Source organism: Merops nubicus, unplaced genomic scaffold, assembly GCF_000691845.1.
Source record: "Merops nubicus isolate BGI_N331 unplaced genomic scaffold, ASM69184v1 scaffold24189, whole genome shotgun sequence".
In the NCBI taxonomy this organism is placed as follows: domain Eukaryota; kingdom Metazoa; phylum Chordata; class Aves; order Coraciiformes; family Meropidae; genus Merops; species Merops nubicus.
The window spans coordinates 5,798-26,812 of NW_008631995.1; the positions used below are offsets into that span (position 1 = coordinate 5,798).

The 21,015-nt window shown below is 42.3% G+C and overlaps 1 protein-coding gene across 1 annotated transcript; it reads left to right on the plus strand.

Annotated features, from left to right (window-relative positions):
* Positions 1-11,241: 11,241 nt before the first annotated feature.
* On the plus strand, positions 11,242-12,112 carry PLEKHF2 (pleckstrin homology domain containing, family F (with FYVE domain) member 2). Its single transcript, XM_008947788.1, is given in 2 exon segments — positions 11,242-11,988; positions 11,990-12,112. Coding segments are annotated over 2 exon segments (870 nt in total).
* Positions 12,113-21,015: the final 8,903 nt, after the last annotated feature.

The following is a 21,015-nucleotide window of genomic DNA, read 5'->3' on the forward strand; positions in this document are numbered from 1 at the left end:
AGTGCTCTAAAATGCAGGCAAATGGAAGGTCAAACTACTAGGGTACTTTCCCATGACAGCGAATATTTGGTCTGAATATTGGAATTTTCAGTTAATTGTTCATTAATTTGGAAGTGCACATGTGTGTTATGTAGTTTGAAAATATATTGTTTGTATATATAAAAACATAGAAAACCTCAGTCTTTTTATCTCTACCCACTTCATTATGCTGACAGCTGCAAGGATTTGATATATCCGTAGCTGCCAGGATCTTGCTTTCTGTGCTTTGACAGATGGGTTTGATCTCAGATGGGAAGCACTGTTCATGGTGGGTCAGGCCTGCTTGTTCATCTCTGTTTGCAGGACTGAAGCTTTCAGGGTTGTGTGGCTGTGTGCTTGTGGTGTGTGGGTTGTTTTGTTTTTGTTTTTTTTTTTTTTTTTTAATTTCTTTTAATTCTAGCCATTACCTGGTTCCAACATGCACATGCTGGCTACCTCCTTAGGAATTTCCTCATCTAAATGGCAGCAGTTCAGCTGGCAGTGCTGTGTTGTACAAGTGGTGTTCAGAGCCATGTAAATCTGTATTGGTGCTTGGGAAGCACTCAGCTCTTCCAGACAGGTAACAACACAGAGATGAAGTGAGTTTAGAAGGTTACTCCCTTTGCTATAACCCCCCCGACTACCAGGTGGGGCTCTGTCTCCATCATGCCAGCAGACAAAACCAGTATCAGCTGCTGTGGTTTATGATAAATAGAAGCCTGACAGTGGTAATAAGCAGCTGATTTAATTAAAACATGATCTCTCTTACAAGAATTTCGCTCCTGGGCTTCAGGGACTTTCTCTAGTGAAGCTGGGGACAGAAGGAAAATACAGCCACTGCCAGTTGGTCTAGGAGTAGATTGAGGGTCTCCTGATCATGTGTGTGGTACAAAGCCTTTATGAAAGATGGGAACTCAGATAGTACTGCTTTCTGTTACCGCCAAGCAGGAGAAGCTGGTGGGAACAGCTCTGCGACTCGGCAAATCCGGATTGCTGTGTCTCTTTAGCGGATGGCACGTGTATCTTGCCTGGAGCAGGGTGCTGGCGTTACGGCGCGTGGCGTCGGGGCCGGGCCGGTTCCTCCCGCCCTCCGTGCAGGGAGGGCGGCAAACTGGCCGAACTCGCCCGGTGGGCCGGCCTGCTTCCACACGCCTCCCTGTTCCCCGGTCCCCCGGTGATTCAGTGGCGTTACAGCGCCCCGGGGACGCCGCAGCTGCTGCTCCTGCCCACAAGCAGGTTGAGTGTCTGTTCTCTTTCCGGCTGAGGTTTATTGTGTTAAATACCAAACCTCACGAGAAGCAAACGTGCAGCACTTGGGTGGTTTTGCCTGCATACAGCAGCTCGGGCAGCATGCTAACTGTTCAGCAGAGTAGCCTGGATAGTAAACCAGCATTGCTGTGCTCTTGCTGTGCCAATACATATGCTGCTTGGCAAAACAGTCTTCTGCTAAAAATAGGTTTCTTTACCCAAACTAGCTTCTGAGTTGATTGGGGAATATAAGGTCATACATCTTGAAAGATCTACCTAGAAATGATCTCCATCCCCCAAATGGATTTGGCCTCTCTAGGCCTTCCTGGTTTGGTTGGATAATGGCTATTGCAAATTTGAAGAGCGATGTGCTTGCTATGCAGGTTTGATAATAAAGTTTTTGTTGTTCATGTAGAATTATTTAGATTCTATAAGCAATTTTTACATAACTGGCTAGTTGAATTGAAAGAGCAATCCTTCCTTGCAAGTTGGAAGTCAGGGTATACTACAATTAACTGCAGTGTATTGAAAGAATTACTGCACTGTAAGTAAGATGTCAGGCAGTAAAAATTTGGATTTCTATGTTGTACCTTCAAGAAGAGTTTTAGTGGAACTAGACTTGTGACATTCATTTGCAGCAGTTTAAAAGCAAACCCCAAACAAATCTCTCTGGGTTATTATGGTAATGATAGGCTTATGATGACATGTGACTAGACAAATGTGTGGGTTTGCTTTCATGGTATATTTTGTCATGACTAAATGCTGGACTAAGAAATAATCATTCTATTTTTTGAATATTGTTGAGTTGGAATATTCACAGGTCGCACAGTATGAAGTCACACAGTTGCTGTTAACATATTTCCAGCATGGTTTCTGCTGGTCTCTGGCCAATGCCAGAACATTAACCAACAGGGTGAGACAAATAAAAGATTAAGACTACTGATTTGTTCTGGAAATACCAGTAAGGGAGTGAGTTAAGCTCATCTGTTAGCTCATGCTGCAGCCGTTGCTCCACAGGCTTATGAAATGCAGGAAGCTGTGTCTTCACAGTGGGGAAGGAAAAATAAAAAAAATAACATTAATGTAGAAAACATTACACTGAGAATCATAGAAATGAGACTTGGGAGAGCTCCACAGTATCACCTCTTCCACTGTCCTGCCAGTCTAGTATTGATTGATGCTTACACTACGTTTTCTCTGCAGTGTTTGGACAAAAACGTCACAAGCATCTTTGCTTCCTTAGCATAATCCAAAGCAGCCTTGGGATTGCCACCATCCTTTTCTGGTGTTTTATCTTGCTGCCTTTTTGACTTTATTAAATGCCAATAACTGTATAAGCATGCGGAAAATGGTGCAAAGAGGTATATTGCCTTAAGGAAAATGTAGTATTTTTTTGTGTGTCTGTAAATCAAGTCAAAGTTTCTGTCCTGCTACTGGTACTTTTCTGATTGCTGCAGCCATCAGCCAGATGAGTCAAAAGTGATTCTGGATAAAGACTATGTTAAAGAGATCCAGAAGGATCTTACTGCCTCCTTTCCTGCTGTCATCTCTGCCTTCATATAGTCTCTTTAATCTCTTGGTCCTTCTTAGTTCTTTGCAGTATCCTCATGTAGCTTTTTGTCAGTCCTGGTACTCATCTTTGAGATATCATCAGGGTTATCCTCTGCATCTTTACCAACTGGTTACAGTAGTGATAGATAAGACAGTTTGGTAAATACAGCAGTTTGGGGAATACTTTTGTGAAGAAAATTATTAAAGAACTGCTTGTTAGAGTGCTGTATTTCTCTTTAAGTCACAGTTGTTGCCTTACGTTTTAAATAGCATCCAGGACAGCCAGCTCTGGCACAGTACAGGCATTTAGCTGTTAACTGTTGTGTCAACTTCTAGCAGTGTTCAAGACATTTAGAGAGCATTTGTCATACTTGGTATCTCCTTTCAACATAATAAATATTTCTTGGGATGGAATTTCTTTTAATTTCGCTTCCCTTTATGGTCAAATGTTTGTGTGTGGTTTTTTTTTTTTTTTGTGTGTTTTTTACTGTTTCATTAAAATAAACTGGTGAATCATGGAAACATGTAGTATTTAAAATCTTTGCAGTTAATAGTTACAGTTGTATTTAAGTAACTGTAAAATACAGAATGGGTTATTAATGAATTCATAAATGGGTTAATGGATACTTAAAACTTCATTCTCCTCAGTGTTTTATTCTATGTACTGAATGACAGAAGGGAAATATAATTAAATACCTCTTGCAGGGAATTTCTATATCATCTTTAATCCAGCTCTTGTTTTTACCTTTATGGTCCTTGGCAGGTAGTGCTGACTTGTGCGTGGATGCTTGGATTCTGATTACAGCTAATCACGTCTCATGCATAGAAAGCTTAATTTTGCCAACAAAGATGACACAGTGACACATTCAGGGCAAGTGATGGTATAATCCTTCTCTGTATGTGCTGAAGCAGATGGTGGAGGAGGTGCAACTAGTGAGCCCAAAATAAGATATAAAATTTATGATTATTTCTCTTCTTACCTATATCAGAAACTAAGTCTCTGATGTGAGTATGTTTAGTTCAGCAATTTTCCACACTAAAACTGTTTTCAAAGCATTAAATATTGATAAACTTCCTTGAACAGATTTCACTTCAAAAATTTACATTGTTTTACTCGGCAGTGGTGCAAAAAGCCAAGTGTTGCTCTTAAGAGCAATAAATCTACTATTAATAGAGATTAGAATACTGTATTACACTACTGAGACACCTTTGCAACTGAAAGCTGGTCACAAAAAGTAGTGATATTACCATTTCAGACAGAGCTTTAAATCAGAGGGAATGTATGAGAGTTCTGGGTAACTTAATCGTTTGTGCTTGTTCAACTCTAAGTTATTATTAAATTAGCTTTTCTTCCTTGCATAAGACAAAGTGCAAGAGGAAAGTTGAATGAGCCTGATGTGATAATATAACACGTAACAATTACTTGAAACCTTTTACTAAGGAAAAAATGGATAACTATATATTAAATGACTGATTCTACCTGATGAACTCTTCTTAAGGAGAGTGGTATTTTCCTCTGTAGATCCAAAAGATGATTCATCTTACAAACCAGTCATTTAGTGCATGTTAGATATCTGATCTGCAGATAGTCCTCATCTGCCTTAGGTTTACAATTTACGGGCTTCTGTCTTACAGAAGTTTTGTTCATCTTCTGTACCTTTAACTTGTGTGATTAACTATGATAAAACAAGATTTAGTTCTATTTGAAATCTCTGTTCAGAGCTTTTGAGTTGTGGAGTCTGACATGATAAAAACTTCAACTTTTGCCTTTTAAGTGACTCTAAACGGAAACTTCTGTTATGAAACACGTTACACGTAGGCAAGAAGGAAAATGATTTGAATGTGGTGGAACATAATTGCTGATGTTGTCTGTATGTACAAATGCAGGTGTGAGAACAAGGGCTCTATATGACAACTGGATAATTATTTAGAAGTTTATTGGGTGGAGAGGTGTAATGTGCTTTCATATAGATCTGCTGTTTCTGCCTTTTCTCTATGCCTTTTGTGTTCCTCTGTTTCTGAGTCTTCTCTATTTTTGACATTTGATTCACTGCAACAATATGTAGATCTCATTTCATCCGTTTTAATTGTGTGATCAGATACTGCAATTAATGTGGTGTGGTTTGTTTGTTTTTGTTGGTTTTTTTTTTTTTTAAATTGTGTTACTGGATCTGACTTAGAAACATCCAGGATCTGCTGCTGCTTTACAACTGGATGTGCCTCTATGTGGTTAGTTCTGACCTCTTATGCATTTTTCCAGCAGCTTAATTACTTTTTTTTTCTTTATTTCAAGCTGTCGCCTTAACTGTGAATGTCCATAGCAATGGATGAGCTGCCTGCATCCTGATACCATGGCTCTGAGAAATCTAGACTGCCTGGCTTGTATTAATGCGATGTGTTAAATGTAATTCTCAACAACCTACTGACTAATTCTAAAAATCATGATAGATGAACTGGCAATTATGGCAAGGCCAGTGCTGTTTTCCTCTCTTAAAGGCTCCTTCTGTCTGTCTTCAACTACAACTATACTGTGCAATTTAGTCTGGCCTCTGTCAAGAGCAGAGGTAGTGTATAAAATAAACATTCTCCTACTTAAAATAAGACCTGTAGAAGCTTTCAGTCCTGGGAGATTGCCTGTTTGGTCACCAGGATACAGTCATAGAAAAGGACAGTTACACGGGGAGTGGCATGTCAGCGCACAGTAACCCTAACAGGACTGTGTTCCTGCCTCCATAGTCTGGAAAGTTAATCACTGTAGTAAATATGTGACTTCCTCAGCATGACTTCTGATTAAGGCAAGTAGATAACCTGTTAGTTTTTCAAAGGCTTCAGTAACATCTACGTTTGCTTGCTTTGAAGATGCCTTTTCTCACCACAGGATACAAATGTAACATGGGTGTGAAATAGGGGAGCAAGATCTTGATATCAGAACTTTTATTTCTGTAGAAGCTTCTTGTGAATTGAAAATAGAGATAACTTATTTTGGAAGACAGTTCTGCATATGGTAGTGAAGTTAGGGCTTTTTCTGTCGCCAAATATTTTGTCACCTTTAAATTGCATATTATGCTATGGAGATGAAAACCTTTGCCCAAGGTCTTCATCATGAAATGGCCTTACTTGAGAGTACCTGTGTGAGGAGGACATGCTGAAGGTATTGCAGCATTTTGAGAGTTGAGTTTTATTTATTCAGAGAGGCTGCTAAACCCTGCTCATCGTGCAGCTCTGAGTAGCAGATTTTTCTTACAAGATGACCTATTTATTTTTACGATGTTTTGACTGTCAGCTAGTACTACACTGCAATCTGGACGTAGATAATTAATCTTATGTGATGGACTGATGGTCCTTACAGACCAATGGAGTCATTGCTTCAAGGCGTGGGGACATTTGGGAGTTTGTATTCAAAGAGTGCGAAACTCCAGTCAAATGTGACAGACATCTGAACTGAGTCTGCTGAGGTTTTTGACTTCATAGCATCTGTAAACTGAGACTATAAAATGCTTCTACTCTCCCCTTAAATGGGGCTATCTAGCCTGTTGTTTTGGAGTCTGATTCTGTTATATTCCTCAGTTACTTTGGGGAAGATTCGGGGCATTTTTAAGCAATTTACCATCACTTGGGAATTGCTTTGTTTGATCAGGTCTTGAGATCCTGCATCTTTAGGACAGTAATTCAGTACCTGCTTCTTATAGTGCCCAACAGTAGAAATGCCAGAAACCAGTTGTAGCTGGCAGAGAGAAGGATATTGCCACCCAGTTCCAGGAGTATTATCTGTTACCTTTTACAGTGTATCTGAATGTTTTTAGAAAAGATTGTTGTAATTTCAAAAGGCTGGTAATGGATAACCTTGCACAGCTTTGGGACTGTGACATCTTGTGGTTAAAAGTTCCTTTATGTGTCCAGACAGTATTTTAATTTAACATCTCCTTGGGCTGTGTGCTCATGAGAAATAGAGGTGCACCCCTTTAACTTCAGCTCTTGTGACTTCAGGATGCTTTCTTTTTTTGTATTCCTGGTCTATTTTTTTTTCAGTTTCATTATTATTTGTAATCATGATACCTTCTAGGTAGTTTCTCATTATCCATTTCAGAACTTCCTTCCTTCCTTAGAAAAGGCTTGTGAAGGTGAAGGAGAAGTGCATAGGATTTCAGGTGGATTTTTACTTGATTCTCTAAAAACTTAGGAGAAAAATGTCAGAATGCTTATTTTTAAAACTCCGTTAGTGTGGGAAAACACAATTCATGCCTTGGAAAGGTGGGATATAATCCACGAGCAGTCTGTGGCTTTTTCTACCTTATTTGAGGCTGGTAGGTGAGAATCTGTTGTATTCTATAGATGGAAGTTTCAATCTCAAAGAGAGGCAATTATCTTGTTTTTCTTAATAGTCCTTAACTTGCCCCAAATTCTTGCTTTAAGCCCAGTAAGTGATTATTTTCACAACAAGCTGAAAGCACAGTCTTTTCTGGTATCGTCTGTCTTGGTTTCAAGCCATGATGATGATTAAATGATCCTGGTTAGAGTTGTTTTCTCTTAAATCCTCCTAGAGAACAGTTAATTAAAACCTTTAACATTTTCTCCCTCTGTTTTCTCCTCCCAGTGACTTGTATTTTGAAAGCTTTTGTGGTGACCTTGAACCGAGTTTGCTGTTTATTGGCAGGGAGTGCAGAGTGGAGTTGTGGAGCAGGGAGTGCTTCCTACGGGTGGCTGTAACTTCACACCATGAGCTTGCTTCCCTGAAACTCATTGGTATGGTTGTGGGGGCTTTCTTTGGGGCATTTGCCCTTCTGGACTAGCAAAAGCACTTAATTTGCTGTAATTTGGAGAGAATTCATCTGAAAGTGCAAGTGTAAGAAGTAGCATGTATTGATTTGTACCTGCAGAGAAGTGTATTCTTCTGGTCTGTCTCCTTTGCACTCTGCTGACCAGTTTCCTTCCACTCTTCACAGAGAACATGGGGTTACTAAATAACTTTAGATTGACCCTGTGACTGACCCCTTGCTTTCTAAGTCTGAAGCTGCTGTTCGTTCAGCTTTGGCATTTGCAGAGGCTGTTTATTGCTAGTATGTTTTTAGATGGGAATGGTTATTTGGCAGTTAATGGCAATTAACCCTCATTTTGAATCCTGGCCTTTGGCAGTCAGGCATCTGAATTTGATTTTTGAGCCAAGGACTATGGCAAATACATGTCAAAAAGTTCCTAGTTTATCTTTTGTATTCCCTCCATAGTACTTTCTCCTTAGCAGACCAATAATAGTTGGGACAAGCCAGCAGCATGTCTGCAGAGTGGCACCTCTGTGCTAGACAAGGCTGTAGTAAAAGTGAAGCCAGTCACTCAAAAAAAATCATTCCCAAGTGCCATGAGCTGCCATGTAGTAGTAACTACCTGGAAGGTGTATATTTAAAAAAAGAAAAAGGGGAAAAAGATGACTAGATCTTAACGCTGAATGAAACGTGCAAAGGGTCAGTGTTGTGTGTCATTATGTGTGTAAGTTAGTTTTGGTACTTGGAAAGCTTGAAAGATATAAGGTGTCTATTGAATGGTATATTTTGGATATGCCTGTACAGTCACAGCATTAAAAAAAAAAAAAATTGATGTAATCTGAGTCGTCTGCTGTTCTCTGGGAGAAAAATAACCTCTGTAGTATCTGTCTGCTGATCAGCTTAAGGCAATGTACTTTCTGTGCAGGGCACTGTCAAAGCACCTCCCTTCCCATGGCTCCATCATCTCCCTCCACTGCACCTATCCTGCCAGCTCAAGCCCTAAAACACCCTGGTTTGTTCTCAGCTTGGTCAGACGTGACCTAATCACTGTGTAGCTTTTGTAATGGCCCAAGGGAGCAGGGATTGGGGCAGAGAGCATAAACTGGTATTGCCACAGAAGGAAACAAAACAGAACCGTATCAACTAAATTTGGTGTAGTGGAAGGATTTAGGGGTTTAGTAGTGTCCATTTGTGAGCATCTCTTAAAGGGAATAATGGACAAAGCTTTGAAAGCCTTGACAAGAATAATGTTTCAGAAGAGTAGGGCTAGTGAAGGAGATGGAAATAACAGAGGGCTTTTGTCGCAGTTTTCCTTTTCCTTCCACTTGGACTCCCAGTCCTCTCTAAAGATAAGTGGCATTTCAGTCCTCAGAAAGCTTAATAAAGAAGGCAGTGATGGTTATGCCGATTGAAGAACAAAAATAAATGTTTGTTTTGCAGCAAAGATGACTTAAGCTTACTGCTAAGAAAATAATTTCTAACTGATCAGACGGGGAGCTGCTGAACAGGGTAGCGGAGGAGGTCAGCCTTTTATTCTTTGATTGATGCCTGGTGAAAATGGCACAGGGATACTTGCTTCTGCGCCTTGATGCAGCACAATTAAATCTCTTGAACTCATTACAAGGTGGTTTGGCCTTCTGCAGATCAAAACTTTCAGATTTGGTGGCCTCGTAGTTTGACTAACCATAAAAATGGTTAACACAATACTCACATATTATAACTAATCCCATAAGGCACATAAGGAAAATTCAAAAGTAGTGCTGAGTAATATCTTTAATAGATTCTTGTATCAAAGCCTGCCACTGAAGACAGAAGATGATGCGTGCAGAGCTTAAAAAAAGGTCAATTTAGTTACATCTGAACGATCCCACTTGTCAAACTATTTTAATGTGAAACTAATCAAACTCTCACAGCAGCAACTTGATAATTACACTTAATGCTGGGCACATAGATAGATGTAATCACGGGTAACATAATTCCTTAGATGAGGCTTGATGAGAGGCTTCTCTGACGCCAATTTCTGTCAAGAAGTTTCAACCCTATTTTTAAAGGAAGTATCTGAGCTTTGATTCATAGGAAGACGATTGACTGGATCAGGTTGTGGCAGTGAGAGGGTCTGAGCAGCATCAAATCTGAGCCTTGTTTTGTCTGTTACAGGCTGATGGTGTGTTGGTGGCAGGCAGTGTGGATGTAAAAGAAAAGGTAGGTGAAGACAGAGGACTCCCCAAACTGGGATCGTGTTGGGAAACACAGGTAGTAGGCACTGGAGTATTTGCTACTCTGCTCTCCTTCAGGGCCTGTTCGAAGAGGTGGTCATACCAAAGGGTGTCATAAGCATCAGCCTTGCAGTAGCTGGAGAGGAAGGCAGAGGAAACGTCTTCTGCGTGCTGAGAGACGGGTCTGTCCCAAGGACCGGCCTCTGCCAGCTGTCTCACTGCTCCATCAGGCACATGGTTCAGGTTCATGGCTGTACTCAGGAGGAGTTTGAGGGGAGCAGATCTGGATGAGGCTGGCAGGAGTTTCCTTTGCCTGACTTCTGCCTGGGAAGCTCTGGTGTAAAAGATAGGCTGAAAAGTGGTTTGCTGAGGTATGAATCACTATAGTGACTTCTTATTTTTGGTTCCCTGTTGGATGCCTTAGGAATCTTACCCTTACAAGAGAAAATCTTATTTGCTAATTGGGGAAGGATGAGAGGTGGTTTTAATCTGTAATTGGAACATATGTACTCCTAATTTCATCAGCACTTCCTGAAACACCAGCCTCCTTGCTTAAAGTTTCAGCTGGTGCAGGTTACTTAGTCATTCTTGGGGGCAGTTGTGAGCTGTGTGGCTTGTCCTCTGTGCTGGTCTGCCTCCGCGTCGTCTGGTTGGGATGGATGCAGATGTGGTTCCAGTAGGCGAGGAGGGAGGGGCTGGGGGGTCCCCGCAAAAAGAAGGCGTCGGCAAGCAGGAGATGGGCCACGAGCTGCGACTCGCTCCCTGCTCCTGCTTCAGGAGCTTGCCATGAAAGCAGAGGGGAGTGCAAGCTGTGGCCTGTACAAAATGTTTTCTGGTAGGTGGATTCATAACTTTGGCCTGTGATTTAATGCTTACATACTGAAAAAAGTGCACTACTGAGCTTGTGTGTGGTGGTTTCCTAACTGAAGATCAATTATGTAATTTTTTTTTTCATTGTGTTAACAGTAACACGGGTCTCCAAGCTGCTCAGTTAAGTTGATGTTTCTGTCCGTCTTAGAATTTGGAATGATGGATGATAATTTCTTACGCCATCCAGAGAGTAGATGCAGGAGGATATGTGAGAAATAGATACGAAATATGCATTAAACCGGGGTGCAGTAACCTCGCTAGAGAGGAAGCCTCTTAGTCTGTTGCCAGAGGCTCTCAAGAGCAGTCCTGTAGGTGCTGTCTGTGTGATAAAGATAGCTGTCAGCTGGATGGAACGTTTTTGCTTTCAAAAAAAAAAGGCTAATCAGTTGCTAAAAATTCTTACGTGTTAAGGCTTACTTAAATCTAGCCCAAGTCAGTGCCTCTGAGCCAGCGGGTTCTGTTAGATATTTTAAGAAATGCGGGGTTGGTAGCTTCCTTGGGGAAGGCTGCTGCTGAATCAGTCCTGTTCTAACAACAATCTTTTTTATTTTTTTCCCCTAATTTTAGGATACTTGTGAAAGATGGTGGATCGCTTGGCAAACAGTGAGGCAAACACTAGAAGAATAAGTATAGTGGAAAACTGTTTTGGAGCAGCTGGTCAACCTCTGACTATTCCTGGCCGCGTTCTCATCGGAGAGGGAGTACTAACCAAGCTGTGTAGGAAGAAGCCCAAAGCGAGGCAGTTCTTCCTGTTCAACGACATTCTTGTTTATGGTAACATCGTCATTCAGAAGAAGAAATACAACAAACAGCACATAATCCCTCTGGAAAACGTCACTATCGATTCCATCCAGGATGAGGGAGACTTGAGGAACGGGTGGCTGATCAAGACGCCAACAAAGTCGTTTGCGGTGTATGCCGCCACTGCTACAGAGAAGTCTGAGTGGATGAACCACATAAATAAGTGTGTTTCTGATCTGCTTTCCAAAAGCGGGAAGACTCCCAGCAACGAGCACGCGGCCGTCTGGGTGCCGGACTCGGAAGCCGCTGTGTGCATGCGCTGCCAGAAGGCGAAATTCACGCCCGTTAACCGCCGCCACCACTGCCGCAAGTGCGGCTTTGTGGTGTGTGGGCCTTGCTCCGAGAAGAGGTTTCTTCTCCCCAGCCAGTCCTCTAAGCCCGTCCGAATCTGCGACTTCTGCTACGATCTGCTTTCCACTGGGGAGATGACTGCTTGTCAGTCTGCTAGGTCGGACTCCTACAGCCCATCACCGAAATCATCCTTAAATGACGTATCTGATGATGACGATGATGAAGACAGTAGTGATTAAGGACCAAACATTTTTTCCGTGTGTTGGCAATTTGTCTTTCAAACCGTATGGAGCTGCTTTTGGGGGAGTCTGTAGTGAGGGTCCTCAGAAAAGTCCTATTCTAGCCATAAAATACGCCTGAATATCTTCAATTGTGATGTGCCTCAATCTCCGAGTTCTCTAGACGATAGTTTTTTCACTCCTCTGCAGGGATAGACTGTTGAAAATGTTATCGGAATATTTTCCAACTTCTTGTACTTGAGCTGTGTCTAACCTAGACTTGTGTGGAAGACTGGAGAATAAAATGTACTTAATTTAGCAACCCATACTTCCTAATGCTTCATATTGGTATGTTGCTACATGGGTTTGTTTCAGATATGGGAGGAAAACTGTAAGTGTGTACGGAACAGTGACATGGGGGTTAATCCCTTAGACCTGTTCTAACCCTCGTATATAATAAGTTGAAATGTGACATAACTTACAAACTTAAATGTCACAAAAGCTGGAAATTATCTTGTTTTGCTCTTATTTATGATTTCCTATGCCAAGCAGTGCCTTGTACCAGTTGTGCTGATTCAGGAAGAAACAAACCTATTCTGTGTCATCTGTATTTGCCTGATGCTGGTATCTGAGAGATTGTTGGTGCTATTGAAAAAAACTGCTGTGTTCAAAGTGGAGCTTTGACAAGGTCACAGCTGTACCCTGCGGAGGGTGGTGGAGACCCAGGTCACACGTCTTCACCCGTGCAAGCAGACCCAAAGGCTCTGCAGATGCCCACAGGCTTCGGTGGGGTTCTCCCTGCGGGAGCTGCAGCGTGGGTTGGCATCTTGAGATGAGAAGCTTAGGGTGACTCTTCACAGGGATTCACAAGTTTTCTTTTCAGAACAGTTTCTAAGTTTCAAATCTGGCAAATGCATAATGAATTTTTGGTTGGGGGATAGAGCATTTGGATGTGATAGCCTATATATTTTTTGGAATAATTCCCCAAAATAACACTAAATTGTTTCTTATAGCATTTGGTGAGAGGGCTCTTTGTGGTTGTTTGTTTGTTTGTTTTTCTCCTTTCTTTTTTCCTCCAGGAGTTTTATTGGCTTGTTTAAAAATAACCTCATACTTTGAACAAAAAGCCTGCAAGTATCTGTATAAAATTGGCTTTCCTTTTTACACAGCTGACCTCAGGATAAATGTGAGATGCAAGTTACTTCATTCTAAATGTATACCCAGGACCAAGAAATATGTATTTAAGAGCTATAATGAAATTGTCAGTGCAGAAAGTGTCTCTACCATAGTATTCATTTTTACTTTTAATAAGTTCTTGAATGCAGAAATGTCATGTTCCCATATAAATGTAAAAGTTAGACTTGCAAAGACATGTTAAAACTCCAAATAGTACGTTTCTATATTTTTATAATGGTAGCATCGATTTTGAAGCAGAAAAACCTCTTTGAAATAGTTGCATGAATATAGTAGCAACTGACTTTATACAAAAAATACCAAACTTTTGTATCTCTTTAAGTGACAATTTCTGCACTGTTTGCCTTGTTTGGCAATAATTTGGTCAAATATTTATTGAATAAACAATCAATGCTGCATATTGCACTAGTCTCCCATTCTGTATGCTGTAAATGTCAAGTTGAAATTTTAAAATAAAAATTAGCAGAGCACTTCAAAGCTGTAGCCCTCCATGAGATTTCTGGTAGCTAAAGATGCACTTAGTGTCTTTAGAGAGGCACTCTGCATTCATACTCTGCAATACATTGCTTCAGGTGAAAATTGCATTAATATTTTTAGCTCAGGCAATTTCTAAAAGTAAGGTTTTTTTGGTTTATGTTTTTGTTTTTGTTTTTGTTTTTTTTTTTAAAAAAAAGCACTGAAGAGTATTTGATCTACTTTAAAATAAACATAAAAAGGGGAAAATGCTTTGTGATGGAGACGGGGACTGGGAAGATTCTGTACAATTGCCAGATAAGCAATAAACAATTGTATGTACTGAAAGACTAGCTGACATAAGTAGTTACATGTACTTAGTTCTTGAAAGGTGGTGACCTGCAAGAGGAGGAAATGGGCTATTCTCAGAAGGCACTTTCAGTTAATAGTGCTTACTTTTTGTACCTCTCTTACTCAATATTTATAGTTCAGGAACGCAGACCTGTCAGCTTTAGTTTTTCTACAGAATTGAAGTACAAACCTCCCATGTAGATAACTTTATAATGACTAACAATCATTTTCTTCCTGATGTGGTTGTTTCCTCTTCCTTAAGCTGTCAAATATTAACTTGTTTTGCTGAAGAGTCTGTCTCCTTGTGTACTTTTCCCTGTGTTTAAGTGTGCTTACTTTTCAGCACTTTTTAGGGGGTGGAAAGGGTGTTTCCAAGAGTTGGATCACATCCTATAGTTTGCAGAATGTTCTTGTACCCACTTCAGATATCTTTTTATCTGTGAATTAAACTTGCACTGTGCTGCACTGATCTCTGAAGCTGTAACCAAACTGATGTGTGCATACAGGATTTTTCATCTGAAAATGATGTATATCAAGCTTTTTGAGAAAGCATTTTTTTAAAAAAAAAATGTTTTATGGCAATACTTTTATTCCTCAGTGGTATTTGTTTGAAACTTTACAAAATGGACTTAACCTTGACTTCTCTTGTACTTAAAACATGCTGAAAGGGCTCGTTTTGTACTTTGTAATCTTGTTCTGTCAAATTTATTTTATTTACAAATATATGGTGTAGCTTCAAGCTTATGTGTTTTATTTTCTTTAACTATGGGTGATAGAAAATAGAGAGGCTGTGTTTTTTACCCTGACAAATATTTTAGCAGCAAGCTTATTCACTGTCAGGAGGGATTAGTAAAGATGGCAGTATAAGTACAGAGGAGGAGATTTAAGACTAAATTGGAAGCAAATGTAGTTATGGATTTAGGAACCACTTATACATTTGAGTAACTGTTTAAAACAAGGATGACCAAATGTGTTGTGGAGTTTGGCTTTTGTTGGACCAGTGTCATCTGAGCCACTGGAAGAAGCTGGCGGACCCTTTGTGTGGCAGAGTGCTGAGCAGCCCAGCTCCAGTACTGCGGGTCTTGGCTCGGCCCCATTGAACCACCACCGGGGACGAAACTTCGCTCAGTATCAAACCAGAGAGTAACTTAGTACTCTTCCCAGAGCTACCACTCTCTTAAGATCTTGAAAGTGATTAAATAGGGTCAATCTCCGTATACTTCATGTACTTTTTTTTTTTTTTTTTTTTGTGGTAGACTTAACCCACTCGTTTCTGAGAAGCTTTCCAAAGTCAATGGAACGAAAGCAGCAGCAGTGCCTGCAGTGTCAGTTGCAAGGCTCTGCAGTCAGCTCCAGCTTTGTGACAGATGCTGTACTGAAGCAGTAAGTACTTAGTTGCTTTAGCTGAGTTCACATTTTGTGTATTCTCTCCTGGTACTTCATAGTTTGTTTGCTGGAAATATTAAAGGAAAGGGAAAAGTCTCTCTTCTGAAGGCTTTAAGTGAAGCCTAATAATTTTAACCTCTACATACACCTAAACTGCCATTGTTATCTTAAGATAATTTAGACAGTTTGATGCAGCTGAACTTCCTGTAGCTAATGAATGATCTGTGAGGGTCAAGCCCTTGTTACTCAGCTTAAAATAAAGTTTAACAAAATGGGCAAGCGGATTAGTGAGCACTGAGTTTGCAGCAGGCCTTCTAAGGTGGCTTCTGTAGCAGGCAGAGTATGATAAGGACGTGTAGAAACCTTGTATTTATGTGGGGCATTCTCCCCAGGGGATACTCCTTAGATAATATCAGTATAAATGACAGTGTTTATCATAGTAGCTGGTTAATGTTTAAAGTGGAAGCATGTTATGCATTGTATTAGGGCAATTTTTGTATTTTCCTGTCATTTCCCTGAGCTAACAGAAGAATGCGTGGTTCTGTTAGCAGATAGAGCTGCAAAAGTCAGAGTACTGATTTCCCACTGCCTCCTCCCCCCCCCCCCAGTAGCAAGTCATAGTAAATATGAGAAAGTCTCTTGACTGTTTACTGCTTTTCATTTGATGCATTCTGAGCTACTTGTTTGTGCCGGCAGCCAGTCTCTTGCCAGTGCTGGCTCCCATGACTCACTGGGTAGCCACGAAGAATCTCTGCTCTGTTCCCATGCTGTGATTTGAGTTTGGAGCTGCTGGGGAGCACAGCACAGTGACGATGGGTCTGCTGCACACCGACAGAGCTCTGCTGTACTGTATGCATCTGAAAATAGTCTCAAGATCAACCAAGAACGAGAAGCCTGAACCTCAGTCTTCAGAGTAGAGATTCATTGCTTTCTAAATTACTAATTGTCTGAAATGCTACCTGTGTCCAGAGTAAAAATGAAAACACTTCAACTGTACTCAGACACACTTTGGATAAAAACTAACAATGTAAATTGATCAAATTGACAGTGGAATCATCTGCTAAGTAGCAGGAGGCATTTTGGTGTCAGCTGGTACATCCTGCAGTTGTTTAGCCTGCCTAAATGGAATAATCTTTCCACTGGGTGAAGTTTTACATTCTTAAAGCTTGCAGTTACTTGTATCTAGTATTTTAACAAACTCTCTGGGGTTAACTTCTGCAAGCATAAAAAGCTACCAAATAGCAGCAGCAAAACCTGAAGTGATGCAGAGACCTGATTCCACCACCCGGTCCCTGCCCTTGTTCAGGGTCATTCTCGGTTACAAAGAGGGTAAGTGGATTACACGGTAAGAACATATCTAAAGGAAACCTCCGTTAAAAATCCTTTCACACAAGGTGATACCCCCAGCCTAAGTAGCATTCGGGCAGAAAAAGAGCTCCTTTTGTTCAGATGAGCTCATTGGTGTTGTGCCTCAGAATTAAATCTTTCAACAGCCAGATCTTCAAGAGCATCTGTTGGCCTTTCTTAGGTATTTTTTTTTTTCTGATGAAAAGTAGGTGTGGTTACCTCTGTTACGGGTGTGAGTGTCTTGCTGGCAATTAATTTTAGCTGGCTAGACTTACATACAGCTTTTTCTCTCCAGAAGCTGTTGCCTTTATGCAAATTTACTCGTAGTCTGCATTGTAGTATGAGAGAGTAAGGCTTTGTGGGCTGCTTTTTCTAGAGCCTGGTGCTGCTGCTGTGAACTTCCAACTTGTGAGTTTGTAAAGGGTTTGCATAACAGCAGCAGCCCCTGGGAAAGACAAGGCAAAAGCCTGCTTGGTCTGCTTGAAGTAGCAGTCGGTTCCTTCTGGTACCTGGTTGCCTTGGTCCAGGTCTGTGCTGTGTCTCCAGAGTAACAGCTCCAAAAGGAGCTGGGACACCTGTTTCTGTAGATATAAATGTATAGGTTATACAGGTAACTTACTTCCTTCTCCACCTGTCTTGCTTCATATTTGCGTTATCAGAGTGTTACCCTGGAAGATGAGTAACCAACTGCTGAGCCTGCCTCTCCTGTCTGACAGGGATGGTGTGAGTGCTGTTGAGGTGTTACAATGGCTTGTGGGATGTGTACATGTGTGCCAGGAATAAGGAAGACCACGGAGCTAATTGCTACACTGAGAAAACAAACATGCTGGTAAATTAACATTGTCTGGAAGGGAAGACCTGGCTTTGGTCTATCATGAGCATGAAAAGTGCTGTGGAGCTTACTGCCAAATTCAGGAAGGCAACCAGCTTCTGTAAGAATGGGCTTTAGAGGGCCAGTTGTCCGCTCTGAGGCTTTTCTTCTGAAGCTAAAGTTACTATAAAAAAAAAAAAAGTCTGTAGTATGTCTGTAATAGTGTTATTTGTTGTGTGCATCTGACCTGAGCTTTATTATATATAACTCGGCATTTTGACTAGACAAGTCTTAAAGATTGGAAGGACCAGCCTGGCTTTTAAACAAGGGGGTTATGTGCTGTTTTTAACAGCACTGAAGCAGTAGCATATGAGAGGAGGAATGCACAAAGAAGCCTATTTTGAATAAAATTCTCCTAGCTTTTAGTGGTGGGTGTTGCTATTCTTATATGGGATCTCTAAAAGCAGAGGAAAGATACTCTCTGTTGGGGTACTTGCTTCTTAGTGTTTGTAGGGTACATAATGAAAAGGGTTGTTGTCTCCCTTAATGGAAGCTAAACGTGGTAAGTCCAGGAAAAACTCTTCTTTTTGTGAATAAACCCATTTTGCTTGTTGCAGGAAATACTTAATGTGATCTATACGAGCTTGGTGCTGTTCTGCTCCTGCCTAGAACAAAGCAGCTCCCATGTGCTGTGTGGTAGAAGCTGATGTCATCACTTGTAGGCCTGAAGCCAGCAGGTCTTGAGCAGTGGATGAGTACAATGCTAACATGGTCTCTGTCACCCTCTGTTCCAAAGGACAGGAAAAATTTAGGAAGGAAAAGCAGTCACTGCTGTCACTGGTCAGCATATACAAATTAATGCTAAGAAGTGCAGTGTGTAGTAGTAGTGGCTGCAGATGCTGGAGGCCCCCTTGGTGTAGTTTTGGAGACTGGTAACCTCCTGCCACGCTGTCCTAAAACCACACATGGGGAAGCAGCCATGCCTTACCTGAAACAGGGTGCCCAGCGCCTCTGCAGAACCCACCTGAGCAGGCTGGGTGGCTCAGAGCTGGTCAGGGGCTGCAGGAAGGAGCACCCCAGGGCACGGGTGAATTCGGGAGAAGGTTGCGGTTGGTTAGTAGGAGCCCATACAGAGACTGCAATCTGCTCATAGTGGCAAGTGTCAGCATGTCTTGTGTGTGTCACCTGGCTTTGGTTGAGTAGGTGGGGCCCAGCAGGGAATATCTGGCACCGAAGCTGCTGCCTGAGAAGCTTTATCTGCAGTTCCTGACTGGATCCACCACTCTGTGGCAGTACTTGTGTTAAGAGGCTGTTTTGGTTGTGTCAGAAGAGCCCCAGAGTTGCATGTAGTTCTCCTCCCACTTGTGCAAGCATCAGTGCCTGGTGTACAGGTGACTAGTGCCCAAGGCCAGCTTCTGCCACTGCTGGTTTTGTGGCTGATGCTATTCATTGCAGCATGCAGTGGGAACAGGGTTAAAAGGTGCCTGTTTGGTCCTGTATGAAGTCTGGTGGCCTTTCATTGGATTCTTTCCAGTGTGTCTGTGTCTCTCATACTGGGGAGCCCAGAACTGGACCCAGTACTCCATAGGTGGCCTCACCAGTGCTGACCTCGCTCTACCTGCTGACAATATTTTCCCTCACACAGCTGCCTTTGCTACATGGGCATATTTCTGCCTCTTGTCAGCTGGATCATAAAGTGTTGCTTTATTTCTGGAAACTTTTGAAAACTTGATTCTTTATTTCAGTTTTGCTTGTTCCCATTGGGTTGTCACGTCACGCTCCACTCCATACATCACACAAGGATGTTTCTCTCCCCCGTTGCCATTTTTTTGCTTTGCCATGCATCCTTTCCCCTGCTATGTTTCTGTCTAGGTGGGAGATCTGTTATGCAACCTCTTAAATGTACTTTTTTTTTTTTTTTTTTTTCTAGCAGAAATGCTGATACTGTGTCATGGTTTAACTCCAATACCCCTTTGGCTAGTTCAGGTCAGCTGTGCTGCCTGTGCTCCCTCCCAGCTTCTTGTGCTGGCACAGCATGGGAAGCTGAAAAATCCTTAACTTAGGGCAAGCAACAACTAAAATATCAGTGTGTTATCAGCATTACTCTCACACTAAATCCAAAACACAGCACTACACCAGCTACTAGGAAAAAAATTAACTCTGTCCAGCTGAAACCAGGACTTGTTGCTTGATTTGGCCTTGTCAGCATAGTGCTATGATTCGATTTGCTCCAGCCTGGAGTTCAGATGCCAAACGTCTTGGTGTGGCCCACTGCATGTGGGCAGGTTGTGTCCCAGATGGCACATGGCCCCTGGCACATCGTGCCCCACCTGTGGGTCTGCCTATGGTTAAAGCAGAACATCTGTGGGTATTGGTACCAGGATAGTCTGTGGTAGTGGGAAGAGGACTTTCCTCACCGGAATGAGTTTGTCTGTAACACCCAAAGCAGTTTAGTGCAGGCAGAGGAACATTCAGCCTGGTGTGGTGACCGTAACCCTCCTGGCATGGCCTGCAATACAGCCACGCTTCCAGCCACCCAGAAGCTGAGGGCAGCGCGTGGCACTCCCAGCAAGGGACCCCGAGCAGGGCAGGATGCCTTGGCACTTCTCTGCTGTCTGCTCTGGAGAAGCAGCGTGCCCCGGTGTGGGCATCGCCCGGCTTGTGGGCTGGGGCAGTGGGGAGCCGGGGGAGCAGGGAGCCGTGCTCCTCCTGCAGGGCTGTGAGCCTCTGCCAGGCAACACCCCGCTCTGCAGAAACCACCCCCAACCCCCGAGATAAGGGCCTCTTTGTTGCTTCACTTCGTACAAATGCCTAGACCTGCCTTCTCTAACGAGTTTGGAGGAAAAAAGGGGAGGTGAGTCACAGAGAGACAACTGGTCCAGGGCAATGCAAGAGAAGCCTGGGGCAGGGTTTGGAGTTCTTGATGTGTTCCTCTTGGCTCCTTTTCTCCACCATGTGTAGTTTCTTCCTCTGGTCAATTGGAGATAGGTTGATTAGGCCCAACCTCCCATGTCTCACAGAAGCAGCACCCTGTGTTATTTTGGGGGGAGGGAGGATAGTGCCAAGCACCTAGGTGTAAATCCATCCCTCCTGTACCACGCTTGTGCACCAGGAGCACCCTCAACACCGCTGTGGCTCCAGGGAAGTTGTACCAGGATCCTCTTTGCCTTGGTCCTCCACCATATAAGGTGCATGAACCTGTACAACGGAGCTATGGGGATGTTAGGAGCGGCATTTCATGGATGTTGGGATGTGGGGAGAAGGCAGTGTGTACACAGTTTAAAGTATGGAGAAGTCAAAGCAGAATTCCGTTCACATTTCACATGTAATGACATGGGGATAGCTGAACCAAGGTGAAATCATAGAATCATGGAATCATTTCAGTTGGAGGAGTCCCCTGTACACTGCCTTGCACTACCATCAATAATTTGAGCTGTGCTGAGACCCAGCCATGCTGCTCCACCAGAGTGAGGGGCAGAGGGACAGTCACAGTGGTCACTAGC